Source organism: Mycetomoellerius zeteki, unplaced genomic scaffold (assembly GCF_001594055.1).
Source record: "Mycetomoellerius zeteki isolate Tzet28-1 unplaced genomic scaffold, Tzet1.0 scaffold155, whole genome shotgun sequence".
Taxonomy (NCBI): domain Eukaryota; kingdom Metazoa; phylum Arthropoda; class Insecta; order Hymenoptera; family Formicidae; genus Mycetomoellerius; species Mycetomoellerius zeteki.
Genome location: NW_017256500.1, coordinates 1,761,948 through 1,776,502, shown reverse-complemented (window position 1 = coordinate 1,776,502; position 14,555 = coordinate 1,761,948). Strand labels below are relative to the sequence as shown.

Here is a 14,555-nt window from a genome sequence, read left to right as displayed (position 1 = left end):
TATAATGCTCGAACCGTATCGGCATAATTACACGGCCGGCGTTAGTGTCACATCCTAAACAATATGCCGAAGAAGGGTAGGGTCTCGGATTGCATACACCTGCAAAGGGCCCCATATTTCATCTGATGCTGCAGCGACTTTTGTGCTTTCACGTGCCGTGAAATGGTAAGGGTCATTGAGCATCCCTAATTTTTCATTGTCCCGAGAAATAAGACCGGAATCGATAAATGGATCCTAGATCGAGATTCGGATTACATCTGGAATCGCGCGGCTTTAACTCTTAACGCCCGAAGTGTGATAAAAGCTATTGTTCACAGATTAAATTACACAGATTTTTCGAGAGTATGCCGAACTTTGTAAATCACTCGTTTTTTTTTTACTAAAATAGAGAACCGCAAATTAAATCAAGAAGACTATTGAAACAGCATTGCCGTGTTTTAAAAGTTTCTTAACTATAAATGAGATACAAAATCTCTCCCTATTAAATTATTTTAACACAATTTTGTGTGTAACTTTAATTTTACACGTATTGCCATATCTAACGTTAAATAAAATAAAAGAAAATTATTGAAAATTAAATAAATAATTTAAAATAGAAACGAAGAAACTATCCTTTCTGTATTATGAATAAAATTACATATATAGAAAAGCTTATATATAATATAAAAAAAATTATTTCTTGTAATATATTTTCATATAAAAGTCGGGTTCTTCAAACTGAATTATTCTAAAACATTAAAAAACCTCAATTATTTATTATTAAAATAGAATATTTGTAAATAAAGTATATAAATAAAATAAAATATAAAATATAGGTAAATAAAATATAAGTAAATAAAAAATTTGGATTTTCTTTAATAAATAAAAACAAAAGCTTTTTTAATTTGGTTTAATTTACAATTTTACTACTTTTTTTCATCTAAATCTAAGGGATCTAAGTAAAGGATCCATCGATCCTACGCGACGTATGGTGACTGTCGCGTACGATTAAGCGAGTCTGAATACTAACTGGGCATCTCGGGCGGAGGGGGACGGGGGCTCCCTCGACCTGCACGTGTTTCCCCCGAATATTTTGCATCACCATTACCGTCAACTTGATGCCCCTTTGTATCGTGCATCGGAGGGGCAATGCCGTAGTTTCGTTCCCAACTAGGCGTATCATTGGGGGATTCGTACCGCGCGCAGCACAGGAACAGAGACAAAGAGATCTATATAGGCTTTTATTTGGCAAACATCGCCGATAGACGGCCCGTACAAAGGACGGCATTGTCGCATATTTACGCGGACTGACAAACGGCCAAATACTCAGTGCGCACCGACTTTCGACGAAAAAATATGTCCGCAGGCAGTCTTGCTCGAAAATGGCATCGGTTATTAGTTGAATCTGCGGGGGCAAAAGCTATATGCGTCGAAAAAAGAGTGGAGGCTGATCGACGACGAGAGCTACTCAAGTCTACACAAATAGATTCATGTCAAGCGTTTCAATATCTTCTCTTTGGTTTTACAACATTTTGTCTGTATTATATTTTTCGATAGACTTTTATGTTAAATTGGACAGTCATTATGAAATAGTTCAAACAGACATCTCTATTTATCTAAAATAAATATTATATAAAATTACATTATGATCGCTATCGATGTTCACCAGTGGAAACTTTATATTGCTCAAATTATCTAAAAGTTGAGTTAGCTAAGATTATTAATTTTCTAATTATACTTTGATAATATTCTTCTTAGACTAAATAAATAATTATATAAGTCTTTATTCCCTTTTTTATGTCCTTTTTGAAATCAAGTATGGCTTATTTTTAAATAAAATAAATAAGTTAAGTACATCTTTTTTTATATTAAATAAAGTTTCAAGACTGTAATATAAATACATAACAACTGAGAAATGAGAGCCTTACGGTCAAACTGGATCTTTAGCGCTTATTATTAAATAATTCGATATGAATTTATACACATGTCCAATCCTGCAAATTGTGCGCCAAGTTTAATTTTCAATTTTGAAACGTAATTCTAACAGAACTATTATATTTTTCGCAATAAAATTATTTACAGGTTTTAAGATGTCATGTTTATTAGTGGATATCAGATTATGAATATCTTTCTAAGATGCCTATGAACATTAATATTGTTGCTTGTCAATTTAATTTTGTGATATTATTACTAGTTATTATATCTAGTTCTTTAAGATCGGATTTCAAGACTGAAAATTATATTCAAGGCGTAGTTTGCAGGATTATGTGTAAATTCTCACGAAATTATTTAAACGTTAAAGATTCAGCTTGACCATTTAAAGCTTTCATTTTTTACACCTTTTTTGAATAGAAAATTATGTGTCGTATTGTTAGATTAATCTTCTTCTATATTAGTAATATAATTATTTCTACAATATTAAAAATCAGCAATATGCTCTCAATAGTATATACATCAGTTTGATTTTTTATTTTTGACATGTATTTTTTACCGTGAGAGATGAACCTGCTGCTTGCTCCTATATTGATGCCTACAATGACAAAAACGAGGTACACATATAGGAGGGTAGAGGAAGCTGTCACATTTTATAAATTCATCTTAAATTGATTTAAATTTTTATTTTGTATGATTGTTTGTAAAAAAGAGAGATGCTAGCGGCGCCCAAAATTGATGTCTGACAAGTTCGTCAAGATACGTCACTGAATCCGGCAATGGTCGGCCGGATATTGATCTCTGCTCGTACGTCGCCGCCGGTTGAGGACCACTGGTGTCGTTTCACCCCACTGCTGCACCAGCTCGCTCTAGCAAGGGCGGTTCCGAGCAACGCCAATCGCGCTTCCACTGTTGGCTTCCACGGGGGTTGAACCCGCCCTCCTCACTTTCGCGTCGATGCCTCGTCTATCTCCAATGACGAAGACGAGACGCACACCTGCACACTCACACAAACGGGAAGGTAGAGAAAGCTGTGTGGGGGAATGGGATTTGGGGGATGGGAAGAAAGGAGGGAGAGGGGTATGATTTTCGCTGTCGGCGAAGTCAGTGGGTTTCGTCAAAAAAGCGACGGAACTCGCACTGATGACACGTACAAAACCGTCACGTACGGAGTGCGTTCGGTGCTGATAGTGGATGAGTGGATGTGGAAGTGGACGGGGTACGAGTGCGGAAACATCGAGAGCGGTCATCGTCTTCGTGTCCAGAATGCGATGCGGTCGTGGTATCTCGCGCCTCGAGGTCGTCCGAGAAGATCGTCGCGTTAAACTCGCACGTCGCATCCCCGGTAGTTCGTCATGAGACTTGGATGACGTACGGCATTGCCCGTATCGAAAAACCGGTGAGGGCTAAACGCGACGATTGTCCTATCGTCGCTTTTCGCCGCTGTGTGTTCGGAGGAACAAGTACTTTAATCGAAACAAGATCGATGTAAAGGACTAATTTAGATTAGGCCTGAACTGATTTACTGAAGTGTTGGATAGAGAGTTTGTTGCATTTCTATATATATTTAGTGTAAAACGACGCGATATTCTGATTTTTAATGATAAATAATATTAAAGAAGCTGAACAGTTTGAAGGATCAATTAGTCGCGAGACGAGAAACAAGTGAAGTGTGATCTATCGTCGATCTATCGTCGAAAAACTTGAATCAAAAGTTCTATCAAGACTTAGAAGACAACTGGAGGTTTTCGAAATAATCAGAAGTCAAGAATAAAAACAGGCAAGAGAAAAAGAGAGGAAGAATTTTCTTGAGAAGATAAACTTTTCTTTCTGAGATCTAACCCATCTCTCTATTTGATCTAAAGACTTTTTATTCGGACATTGTGTGGCCTTCAAGTGTTTAGAATTCCAGTGAAAGCTTGCTGCAAAAACTTTAAGATTCCTTACAGCTCAAAAACTTTCTATCTTCAAGGTTCCAGTGAGAAGACACCATGTTGGAATTTTATCCCCCAGCACCTGGTTCTTTCAATCGTCAAAGCGAACCGGGCCAACCCTTGCCGACGGTTCCGCCTATTCCTTTTCGGTCCTCAACTGATAATAATAATGCAGGTGAGAACAAATTAATAAAACACATAAAAAATTTGTACTTTCATTCCGTGGTATATAAGTTTTTAAATTCCAAGAGATGCTTTAAGAATTCTTTAATAATCTCTAAATAAGTCTATACAGGGTGTCCCAGAATGACCGCATTTTCTCTTAAGAACGTATTCTTGAGGTAATTTTGAGACGAAAATCCTAATAATGTCGAGGCTACAATAGTTTTTGAATTATAATTGGTTAAAGATAGTTTGTAATTCGAAAACTATTATAGCCTCGTATTTTCGTATTAGGATTTTCGTCTTATAATGTTTAAAAGAATTCAGAAATAATAATAGAGGCTATAAAAGTAAAATTGTTTTTGATTTATAAGTATCTAAAGTTAGCTTATAATTCAAAAAATTATTGTAATCTCGATATTTTCGTATTAGGATTTTTGTCTTAAAATTATCTCAAGAATACGTTCGTAAAAAGAAATGCGGTCATTCTGGGACACCCTGTATGTACGCGACTTAGCAATAGCGGAGAATATTATTTTAAGAAAATTAAAAAAATAACTAAGGGCGATATTCATAGTTCTTATGCGTCGTCTACAATATACGGAGTAAGAAGTTAGAATGAGAAATTGACCAATCACAGAATCAAATGTGAGAAGAATAATCAACTATGATTGATTAATTTCTTACTCTTACTTCTTATTCTGTGTATTGTAGATGACGCGTTATATTTATCTTAAGTCTGATCGTGGATAGTCTTAATACGTTTTCTATAATAAGTCGTTAAATCTAAACTTTAAATTTAAATCATAAGAAATTGACTAATTAAATCGATTATTCTTCTCACATTCGACTATGATTGAACAATTTCTTAGTTCCGAAACATAATAGATGTAGTATGATTTAAACCGTAACCCGTATAGAATATAAAGTTTCTATAACGTTGTAAAAACGTTCAAATGTTCAAAGAAAGTAATAGTAAAAAGATAATGTTTTATGAATTACCTTACACTATTATTTTTAAACGTAATCTGAAGCAGGGCATATAACGTTTTGTAGAGATATGCTAGCTATTTTTATTGTGCCATAGTATTTAAATGTTTTCCGTTGCAGTTTTTGCTTCAAAATCGTGAGTGTACATACGTATTATATTAATAACTCTGTTTCTTCTGAATTGTATTTATACAGAGCGTTATAAAATAATATTACCTTCACACATGCACAATATTTCCGATAAATTAAGAAATTAGGTATATTATTTATGAGCAGGCAACGTTTGTTTATTTAAATATTTGTGTAAGGAATGGAAGTAACTCGTTACTTGTAACGAATTACAAGTTACTTTTTTGGTAACTTTACTGGTAACTACATTTTTTTGGTAACTGTAATGTAGTTACATTTTTTTTGGTAACGGTAAAGAATTTTACAGTTACTTTTATCGTTATTTTGGACACTATTGGATACGGTTCGATTGGATACAAGCCACTCATAGCGTTTGAGACTAAAAAACCTTTAGGCACCGTCCGCTGTGATTGGTGGTCGTCGATTTTAAAAAAGCAACGGAAAGGTAACAAAATGTTACTTTCCCAAGTAACGGCAACTGTAGTAATAAGTTACTTTTAAAAATCGGTAAGTAGTAACAGTAACTTGTTACTTTTTCTAGTCGGTAACGAGTAACTGTAACTTGTTACTTTTAAAAAGTAACTTTTCATTCCCTTTGTGACACATAGTTGGCATAACATATAAAAAAATAAAAGCGAGCATTATTTCGTCCCTACACAGAGAGAATTTTCTTTTAAAATTTACCCTGTAAATTAAGTAATCGTGGGATAATATGGTATTTTAAAAAGTTTTACTATACACTTTAGTAAAATTTAATCATATATATTGAATCTTATATTTTAACTAAATTTAACTAGATTAAATGGATAACTAAATTTTACTAAAGTGCATAGTAAAATTTTTTTTAATTTGTTCCACTACCATTTAATTTTTAGGGTAAATTTTAAAAGAAAATTCTCTCGAATCTGTGTATATACCTATATACAAAAGTTACAAAGGTTCACAAAAAGTTTTAGACAATATTGTATGCCTATAGGAACTATCTGAGAATTTTAATTGAGATATTTAAATGTTATATGGAAGTCTTACAACGTGTTATAATATTGTTCCAACATTAGCTAACGTTTTCATTTTTCATAAATACAACGTTGTATAGACTTTATGTTCTATACGGGAAGATATTGATCAATTACAGTCAAATATGAGAAGAATAATCAATCACTATGATTGGTTGATTATGGCTTAATACATCTATTGTGTTTGGGGATTTACGGCTTAAGGCTTGAAGTTTAAGTGATGGTTTATTTAAGTAACGATTTAAAATAAAACGGCGCGGGCTTCTACAATAAGATTTTAAGGCGTAAAACTTAAACTTTAAACCTCAAGCCGTAAGAAATTGACCTGTCATAATCGATTATTCTCCTCACATTCAACTGTGATTGGACAATTTCTTACTGCTTAAGGTTTAAGTTTAAGTTTTACACCTTAAAATCTCATTGTATAAACACTGCTTGCGACGTCCTTCAATCAATAAAATGATCGTATAGTATCTCGAGAAAATAAAATAAAATAGCATATTTTATTTTAAAAATAGAAGATCGGATTATGAATATCAGTCTAAAATTTTTATGAACGGTATTACAAATATTATATACTATATAATTGCTAAAAGTAAAGGTTGATCTCACAATACACAATTTATTTTACAAGTAATGTTTATATACTCATACCAGTATTGACGAAAATATATCGCAAATAAGAATTAATGATATTACCAAGAAGAAATTTGGTCCAATAGAAAATTATAAAATAAAAATATCAACTTAAAAAATTATAATTAATAATATTATAATTGCTGCAGATATATTTTGAAATTGAAGAATCGTGATTTTATTGTTTACTTTGAAAAAGGAGAGATAAATGTGTATTCTATATTCAAACTGAGAATATTCATCATTTGTTATTTATACCTTTTCATATTAATCCTTTTTTCAAAAAATCATAAAATATATTAATTATATACTATATGTACTGTGATGCACGCAAATTTTAAAACTTTTTTTAAAAGTATGACATTGTTTTAGCACTAAATTCTTGAAAGATTTATACCACACATCGACTATCAATTACTTGCTTAATAAAATAAAAAATAATTTGAAATAATTTGAAAAATAGAGCTATTAAGTATGTTATATCTACGCTGTATATTTTACGTGTCTTATAAGTAAAAAAAAGATTAATTTACGTTGAAAGATACACGCGTCTCGCGCCAAGTTACGCGCAGCGGAACAGCAAGGCGGATCATATATCTATTCGCACTACTGCGTTTCTTTCTACTTGCTTTCGATCCATAAAAATGATACTCAATCGATTTCGATTTCAAGATATCGCGTTTATAAACAGTAAGATTATTGCGAGTGCCGCTATAATACGTCGGTCGTTTGTTCCCGCAGAACCATCCGTTTCCGTGAAGACGGAGTCCGGCCTCCTTGAGACGATCTGCGCCGGCTGCGGCCGCACCATCGCCGACAAGTACGTGATGCGAGTCGCCGAGAGGAATTATCACGAGGAGTGTCTCTCGTGCACGGCGTGTGGCGCTATGCTGTCGCACTCGTGTTTTATACGCGACCTCAAGCTCTACTGCCGTTCCGATTACGAGAGGATCTTCGGGGTGAAGTGCGCGCGATGCATGGAGAAGATCAGCTGCTCGGATCTGGTAATGCGGCCGGTATCCGGCTTGATCTTCCACGTGGAATGCTTCGCGTGTTGCATGTGCGGACAGCCGTTGCCACGGGGCGCTCACTACATCCTCAGACAGGGCCAGCCGATCTGCAGACGGGACTTCGAACACGAACTGTTTCTAAATAGTCCGCAAGGTGAGTGTCGCCTGTTTTATTGTGTTTTATGGACGTATGCGTAATTGCGTGTATGCGTAATTGCGTCCCATCTGGATTAAGTTTCGAGTTTTCACTCGATTCAACCGTTTTGAAATAGCGCACTTAATTCCGGTTATCGTCCTTCTAAGACGTACATAGATAAACTGAGTCTTTATATATATTTCATAAACATCCATGTACATAAGTGAGAAAAAAAAGGGATTGATTTAAAGTAGGAAATACTGGGATAATTTTAATTTTAAGTAATAGGAAAGTAATTTGAAGTGATCACTTTGTTGTTAAAAGAATATGATAAATTATAAACAGCTTTTTTGATATAAATTTGGTTTGCGGTATACATTAATAAGATATACATATACAAACAGCAACGTAAATAAAGAATATTCGATGTTACAGCCTGGTAGAAATTGTATCCTAATTGAAGGGAGATAGTAGTTTGCATTAAAAGTAGTTGGTCATCGAGAATTTTATATTAAGAAAAAGGTAATAAATCTAATAAAACGTTTTCCTCGTTAAATATAATGCATTATTATCTATATTAAAAAAATTTTTTTATACAAATTTATTATGAATAATAGCTAATCGGCGCGGACCATGCTTATTAAAACGTACGATGGTTATCGTATAAGCATTTCATAAGATGTTCTGAAAGCAAAAGTGTTTTGTGAATCTTAAAGAGGAAATTTAAATCTTGTCTTCCTATAGAGCTGTTTTTGTTTTATGTATTTTTTTTTAAATGACAGATGTAAGAAAGCGATTTTTGCCTGAGACTTGTTGTTTGTCAATAAAAAAACTAGACGTTTTTAGGAAAAATCCTACATGGAGAAAAACAGTTTTTGAGATATCGTGAATATTGATTTTGAAAACACTGTTTTGAAAAAAAACACATTTAAACTTTCAACTATGAATATCTTAAACAATTAGTACTTACTATTTCTCAAGTATTTTTGGTATATCATATACAATAGCTCGTTTTTCTTCTCAGAAAGAAATAAAGAATGATTTTTATTTTGAAACATATTTTCTCTCTCTAGCAATATTAAACTAGGAATCTCATAGAATATTTCTAACCCTCTAGCATTTGTCGGAAGCCATATATTAGTGTATTACAACGAAAATCCCGCAACTATAAAATTCTATAGCTTTGTTAATTTTTACTGGATTTGATTTATATATATAGACTTATTTAAGAAAATATAAGAACGAAAAATTGATTTTTTCTAGTTTTCAATTTACTGTCTTCCTTTAAGGAGCTCAATATATGTATTGACAATGTATGCACGGACGTAATAATCATTTTTCTCGTACAACAGAGACACCGTTTTTACGTGAAATATGTATCATAAATGAATACTGGCATGAATGAAAGTGTGTAATGTGCGTATTATGTTGCATGAAATGACTTTCCACAACATGTTCATTTCTATATGAAATCACAAGTTCTATTTTCATCCTCTCGTTGGTAGAAGCATTAACTGATACCACAATTGAGCGACTCTGCGAAAGGCTTATTGTTAGTTAAGTAAATAACTCGGCGTAGTTTACTCGTGCAGAATGAACTGAAAGGATGAGATCTAACGTTTCTTATATATATTGTTTTCTGTGACAAAACAAACTGCTCATTATCTTTCGTATCGCCTTGTTTCGATTTAAACGCGTATCGATCAACGTGCCGTTTCCGACATCAAATTATAATGAATTGGGAATTGAGATTGGCGAGCGATACGAGCTTTTGGCCGCGAAATAATTTCACAAAGCCTTCCCTGGACCATTACCGCGGAATGCTTGAAAATACACCGAATAACAATAAAATGAAAAACCGTTGAGAAACGCATTGTACATACCTTGTTGCATTGTTCGCAGGTTGTACTACAATCTAAAGACATCCAAAGTAAAAATCTACAGGAATTTCGAAACAGGGCTGTTCCTTTTCAAGGTAATTACATTTAAATCAAGCGATAAATGATCGAAAGCTATATCGTGTGGACGCGTGTTTCGCGACATCCTGAAACTAGATCGTTGAATTCGCCAATCCTTTCTCGTATATAATCAAAATATCGTGTGATAATATATAATATCATATATCTTGCTACCAAAAGAGATGTGGAATTTATTCCATGGCGTTTATCCGACCGATATCTCGACATAAATTTATAGCACGCGTTTCGAGATATTTTATGTGTTATCGATGACGATAGAAAATGATAAAAGAGCAGTTTGTGAGCCACCATTTCTATATATATTCCTCTCTCTCTCTCTCTCTCTCCCTCTCTCTATTACGCATATGAAACATGAATGCAAGAAATCGCACATTAACAGCGAAACATTAAAAAAGATCTCGAATAAAAATTTTAAAATAAATCTAAAAATTTTCACGAGGCAATGAAGCATTGGAAATAAATTTTTTTTAAATTATATCAGTATCGTGCAAATATTTCTACCGCGTCGGTTTTAATTGTTCATCGCGCTTTTATTAACAATGAATGATCCGCGATTTACCAGCGATCTCGCTCATTGATTTGATCGACAATTCCACTGTTCGCCCCGTATTCCCACGGAGCGAAACAATTTTTAACAATGGAATTCCCAGAGTTCTTGAAATATTCGTGCGGAAAATGGAATCCGCGCGCGTATGGCCGGTACGTTTGTTCGCGGCCGACATGTTGGCGCGCCGCGGTACATATGTTGCACGGTAGGCGTGGCCTGTGCTTTGTCGGATCACTGTCTGATCGAAACCACCCGTATCTACTGCTCGACTTCAACCACTGCTCTTGCGTCTCACGATCAATCCATCATACGGAGGTCACGAAATTCGAAACGCGAACACTATTTCCGCGATATTAATTTATTCGCTCTTATTATTCTCCATCCTTTTTTGTCGTTTAATGTTTTCATGTAATAAGCTTTCGTGTCATAGTTTAATAATAGAGGTCTATTCTTTTTAACTGAACTTCTTACGCAATTCTCTGTTTCTCTCCAACGTGGAAGAAAAAAGATGACCCGTGCAAGAAATTCAACTAAAAGGAACAAGCCTAATTGGCCCTTTTATTAACTTTTGTAAAAACAGATGTTTTGTCAAAATAAATTTAAAAATATTAATATATAACATATATGATAAAAAATAAGAGAATATATGTACGAAAATATAATATGTTTCAGTAGCATTAAAAATTATAAATAAATAAGAAATTAATGTTTTCTAAAATAAAAAAAATAAAGACAATTGGGCGAATAACGCTCGTCCACTATTAATTCAATTTCTTTATTATTTTTTATTAAAAATTATAAAGAGAAACGTATTATTCTGTACATATTACTTAATTTTGTTGTATTTTTTATTTATTTATTTGTTTGTTTGTTGCTGTTAGTTATGTGTGAATGTGTGGAGTGTTGGTATTGAAAAGTAGACACTTAAAATAAATAAAAAATTAGCACGAAATAAAAGGAGAGCGATGCTGTACATGTAAAATATTTATAATATAAATGGATCGTATTGCTAGATGATGACTTATTGGACGAGAATCGACCACGGGATGGCCGTCGGGGTCCGAAACGGCCGCGGACGATCCTTACGTCGGCACAGCGACGTCAATTCAAGGCGTCTTTTGAGGTGTCTCCGAAGCCTTGTAGGAAAGTTCGTGAAGCACTCGCTAAGGACACTGGCCTTAGCGTGCGCGTGGTTCAAGTGTGGTTCCAGAATCAGCGCGCGAAGATGAAGAAACTTCAGCGGAAGGCCAAAACGGAGCCCGGATCTGATAAAGAACCAAAGGAGGAGCGAAGGACGGAAAGTCCACACAGCGATCACAGTAAGTGGCCTTTTTCATCTTATTAATCCAGAATTCTACCGAGAATTCAAGCTCTATTTTTTAATTTGTGCACGACTACTCCTGAATTCCTGATCCTGAAATACTTTTTTGAATCTAAACATGAAATTTCGAAAACGTTACTGTTTCTATGCATTACTTTCATTCCCTGATTAATAAATTTTAATGATTTTTGTCATATTTTATCATATTTGAGTTTTCTATTTTTAAAAAATCGAGTATGTAATGTAGAATCGAGGAAAAACGCGAATCGACAAACTTCGCGAATTTGCGAAGACTGGTTAATGGGGCTTTGCTAAACGAATGAGTTCAATGTCAATTGTCTAATCTCGTTCGCAGGTCATTACTTGAACGCCCTGAACATGCGCGATGGGGAATCTTCTAGCTTCCCCTCAGCCACCCAACCGCTCAACCCCAATAACCCGTACTCGCCCGACGGTAAGTCTTTACTCACCGTAGAAACTTATTTTCACACCGGTGTCTCAGACGGTATATGCGTAACGCGTTTGTGTCTCGAGTTGTTTACAAGATGTTCCAGAACGCGTGGATGATATTTTTGGGAACAGACATTCTGCGCGTACGGCTGATCCGTAGTAGACTCACTAACTTTTTATGGAAATGTAAAAATTTATGAATTGTAGTTGGTGCAGCCAATTATTTAATTTTTAATATTTATTATTAAAAATGCTCTATTAAATCTCTTTATATCCCTAAATTATCTTAATATAATAATTAACGTAAAAATCAATTTAGAAATATAAAATAGTCGATCAAATTTTTACTAACGAAAAGTTAATTGCGGATTGTAATTGACATATATTTTCTCTGTTACTTCTCGTATTTTTGGTGATTAATTAGAATATAATGACTATGATAATGTTCAAAAGGTGAATGAATAAAATTGATCAAATACGTTGTTAAAAATATTAAATGAAAGCAGTGGAAATGCATGTCAATTGCATTCCGCAGCTAATTTTTGCTTGGTAAAAATGTGGTAAAATTATTTTACGTTCCTATGTTTATTTTTACATTTATCATAAAAAATTGAGAAGCATAAATTGAATATATTAAAAATTCTGTAATAATTATATCTCGGCATACATAAATTTCGAGAACATTTCTATAAAAAGTTTCTATTAGGCAAAATTTTTTACTTCAATTTTTTTTTAAATCAAAGATAGATGCTCGGATATATCTATACGTTTTTTTAGAGCATCCAACAATGTCATGCGTCCACTCAAATTCAAACCGAATATTTTTAGTTTCTGTATAGAGAACGACAATTCTTTTTTATATCTCGAGTCTGGAATTTTTAATATAATTTTTTTGATTACAATCAAATCTATTATTTAATATCCAACTATTGGATATAAAGGAATTTATTCTATTCCTCTTGTCCAGCAGAAGATATATAGTTTATTGTGTTAGATAATATTTTCCTAGTTTGTCTTAAAATATGTTTGAAAATAATTTTATTTCGTATTGTATGAGACGTTTACCGTAAAAATTAATAATTTGAACCATTAACACTTTGAAATAGGAAACCGAATTTTGATAGTTAGACCATTTTTCATAAGTTAGATTACTTTTCATAAATTGATAACTGATGAAATTATTAACGCTTTAAAATTAGAAATGGAATTTTGGGAGAAATCCAAATTGAAATTTAGGTCACTTTTGAGGTAAGCATCTTATACATAGAAATTATTTCTTAAAAAACATACAAAGAAAAATATAAAGAAAGCATTAATATGTCACGTAAATAAATTCAGTGTTAAACTATAGATACTATAGATGTAGTTGATCAAAGATTATGTAAACCTTTTTATTTTTTCCGCGATACATTCTGCATTGTCTGATTTTGTATTATGTCACACATCTGTGGGTAAAATCCAGAAATATTTTCATTGTTGCAACTTGCATGCCATTCAGAGACACCTCATACAACATCTCGGAACGAAATATCGTTGCACCTCGTTGCCATGGTACTTCGCGAGAAACAACGAAATGCATATCTTTTCTTCCAGACGCGTACCCGGGCCACTCGGGGGAGAGCTTCTGTAGCAGCGATCTGTCCCTGGATGGTACGGACGGCGGCTTCGACATCGGCGAGAACGATGGCGGCGGCGCGGACGGTAGTCATCAGGGTGCCTCGCATTCCCACCATGGCTCATCATCGCACGACACCCCGTCGCTGTCGCAGAGTCTGCACGCAGCCATCAACAATCCCATCGACAAACTGTTCATGATGCAAAGTAGTTACTTCAGCGGCGATCACGCGTAATCCAAGTTTCCCTCTTTCTTCCTCTCTCTATCTTTCTCCCTCTGTCACTGTCTTTCTGGAATTCGTCGCTTATTTCTCGTCGCCTTCATCCTCTTCTGCGTCCTTTTACCCGTTCTACGAAGCGACTTGCATTGTCAACGAGGAAGCCAACATAGCATTATTATTCAATTTTCAGCGTTGAAATAATTGCGATTAGTTTGTCGAATTTAAACTTTTTTTCTACGCTGGTCGCTGCTAATCTGATCTGGCCGATATTGTAAAAATTTTATTTTACTTTTATTTTTTTCTAGATGACTTAATGTATTTCTAAACTTTAAATTTACGATATGGATGATTCTCCAAAAATATTTGCTTTTTTTTCTCCGTTTCAGATACAAAAAAAATGTGTATTTATCCTCTGTGTGTAATAAATGCATATTCATAAAAACGCCACGAAGAATAGTTATTAAGTTTTCCTTAATCATGTTTTTCACTCCATGACAAA

The 14,555-nt window shown here is 34.0% G+C and overlaps 1 protein-coding gene across 1 annotated transcript; it reads left to right on the top strand.

Moving 5' to 3' along the window:
- Positions 1-3,691: 3,691 nt before the first annotated feature.
- On the top strand, positions 3,692-14,316 carry Lmx1a (LIM homeobox transcription factor 1 alpha). The gene is made up of 5 exons (XM_018444864.1): positions 3,692-4,020; positions 7,520-7,942; positions 11,464-11,769; positions 12,127-12,225; positions 13,815-14,316. Exons 1-5 carry the CDS (start codon positions 3,903-3,905, stop codon positions 14,069-14,071), a joined length of 1,203 nt encoding a protein of 400 aa, XP_018300366.1. The 5' UTR covers positions 3,692-3,902; the 3' UTR covers positions 14,072-14,316.
- Positions 14,317-14,555: the final 239 nt, after the last annotated feature.

Excerpts from the sequence above, each read along its gene's own strand:
- Lmx1a (XM_018444864.1), top strand. The coding sequence starts at position 3,903 with ATGTTGGAATTTTATCCCCCAGCACCTGGTTCTTTCAATCGTCAAAGC. Across the intron at positions 4,021-7,519 it reads AACTGATAATAATAATGCAG|AACCATCCGTTTCCGTGAAG; the intron begins GTGAGAACAAAT and ends TTGTTCCCGCAG. Across the intron at positions 12,226-13,814 it reads TAACCCGTACTCGCCCGACG|ACGCGTACCCGGGCCACTCG; the intron begins GTAAGTCTTTAC and ends CTTTTCTTCCAG.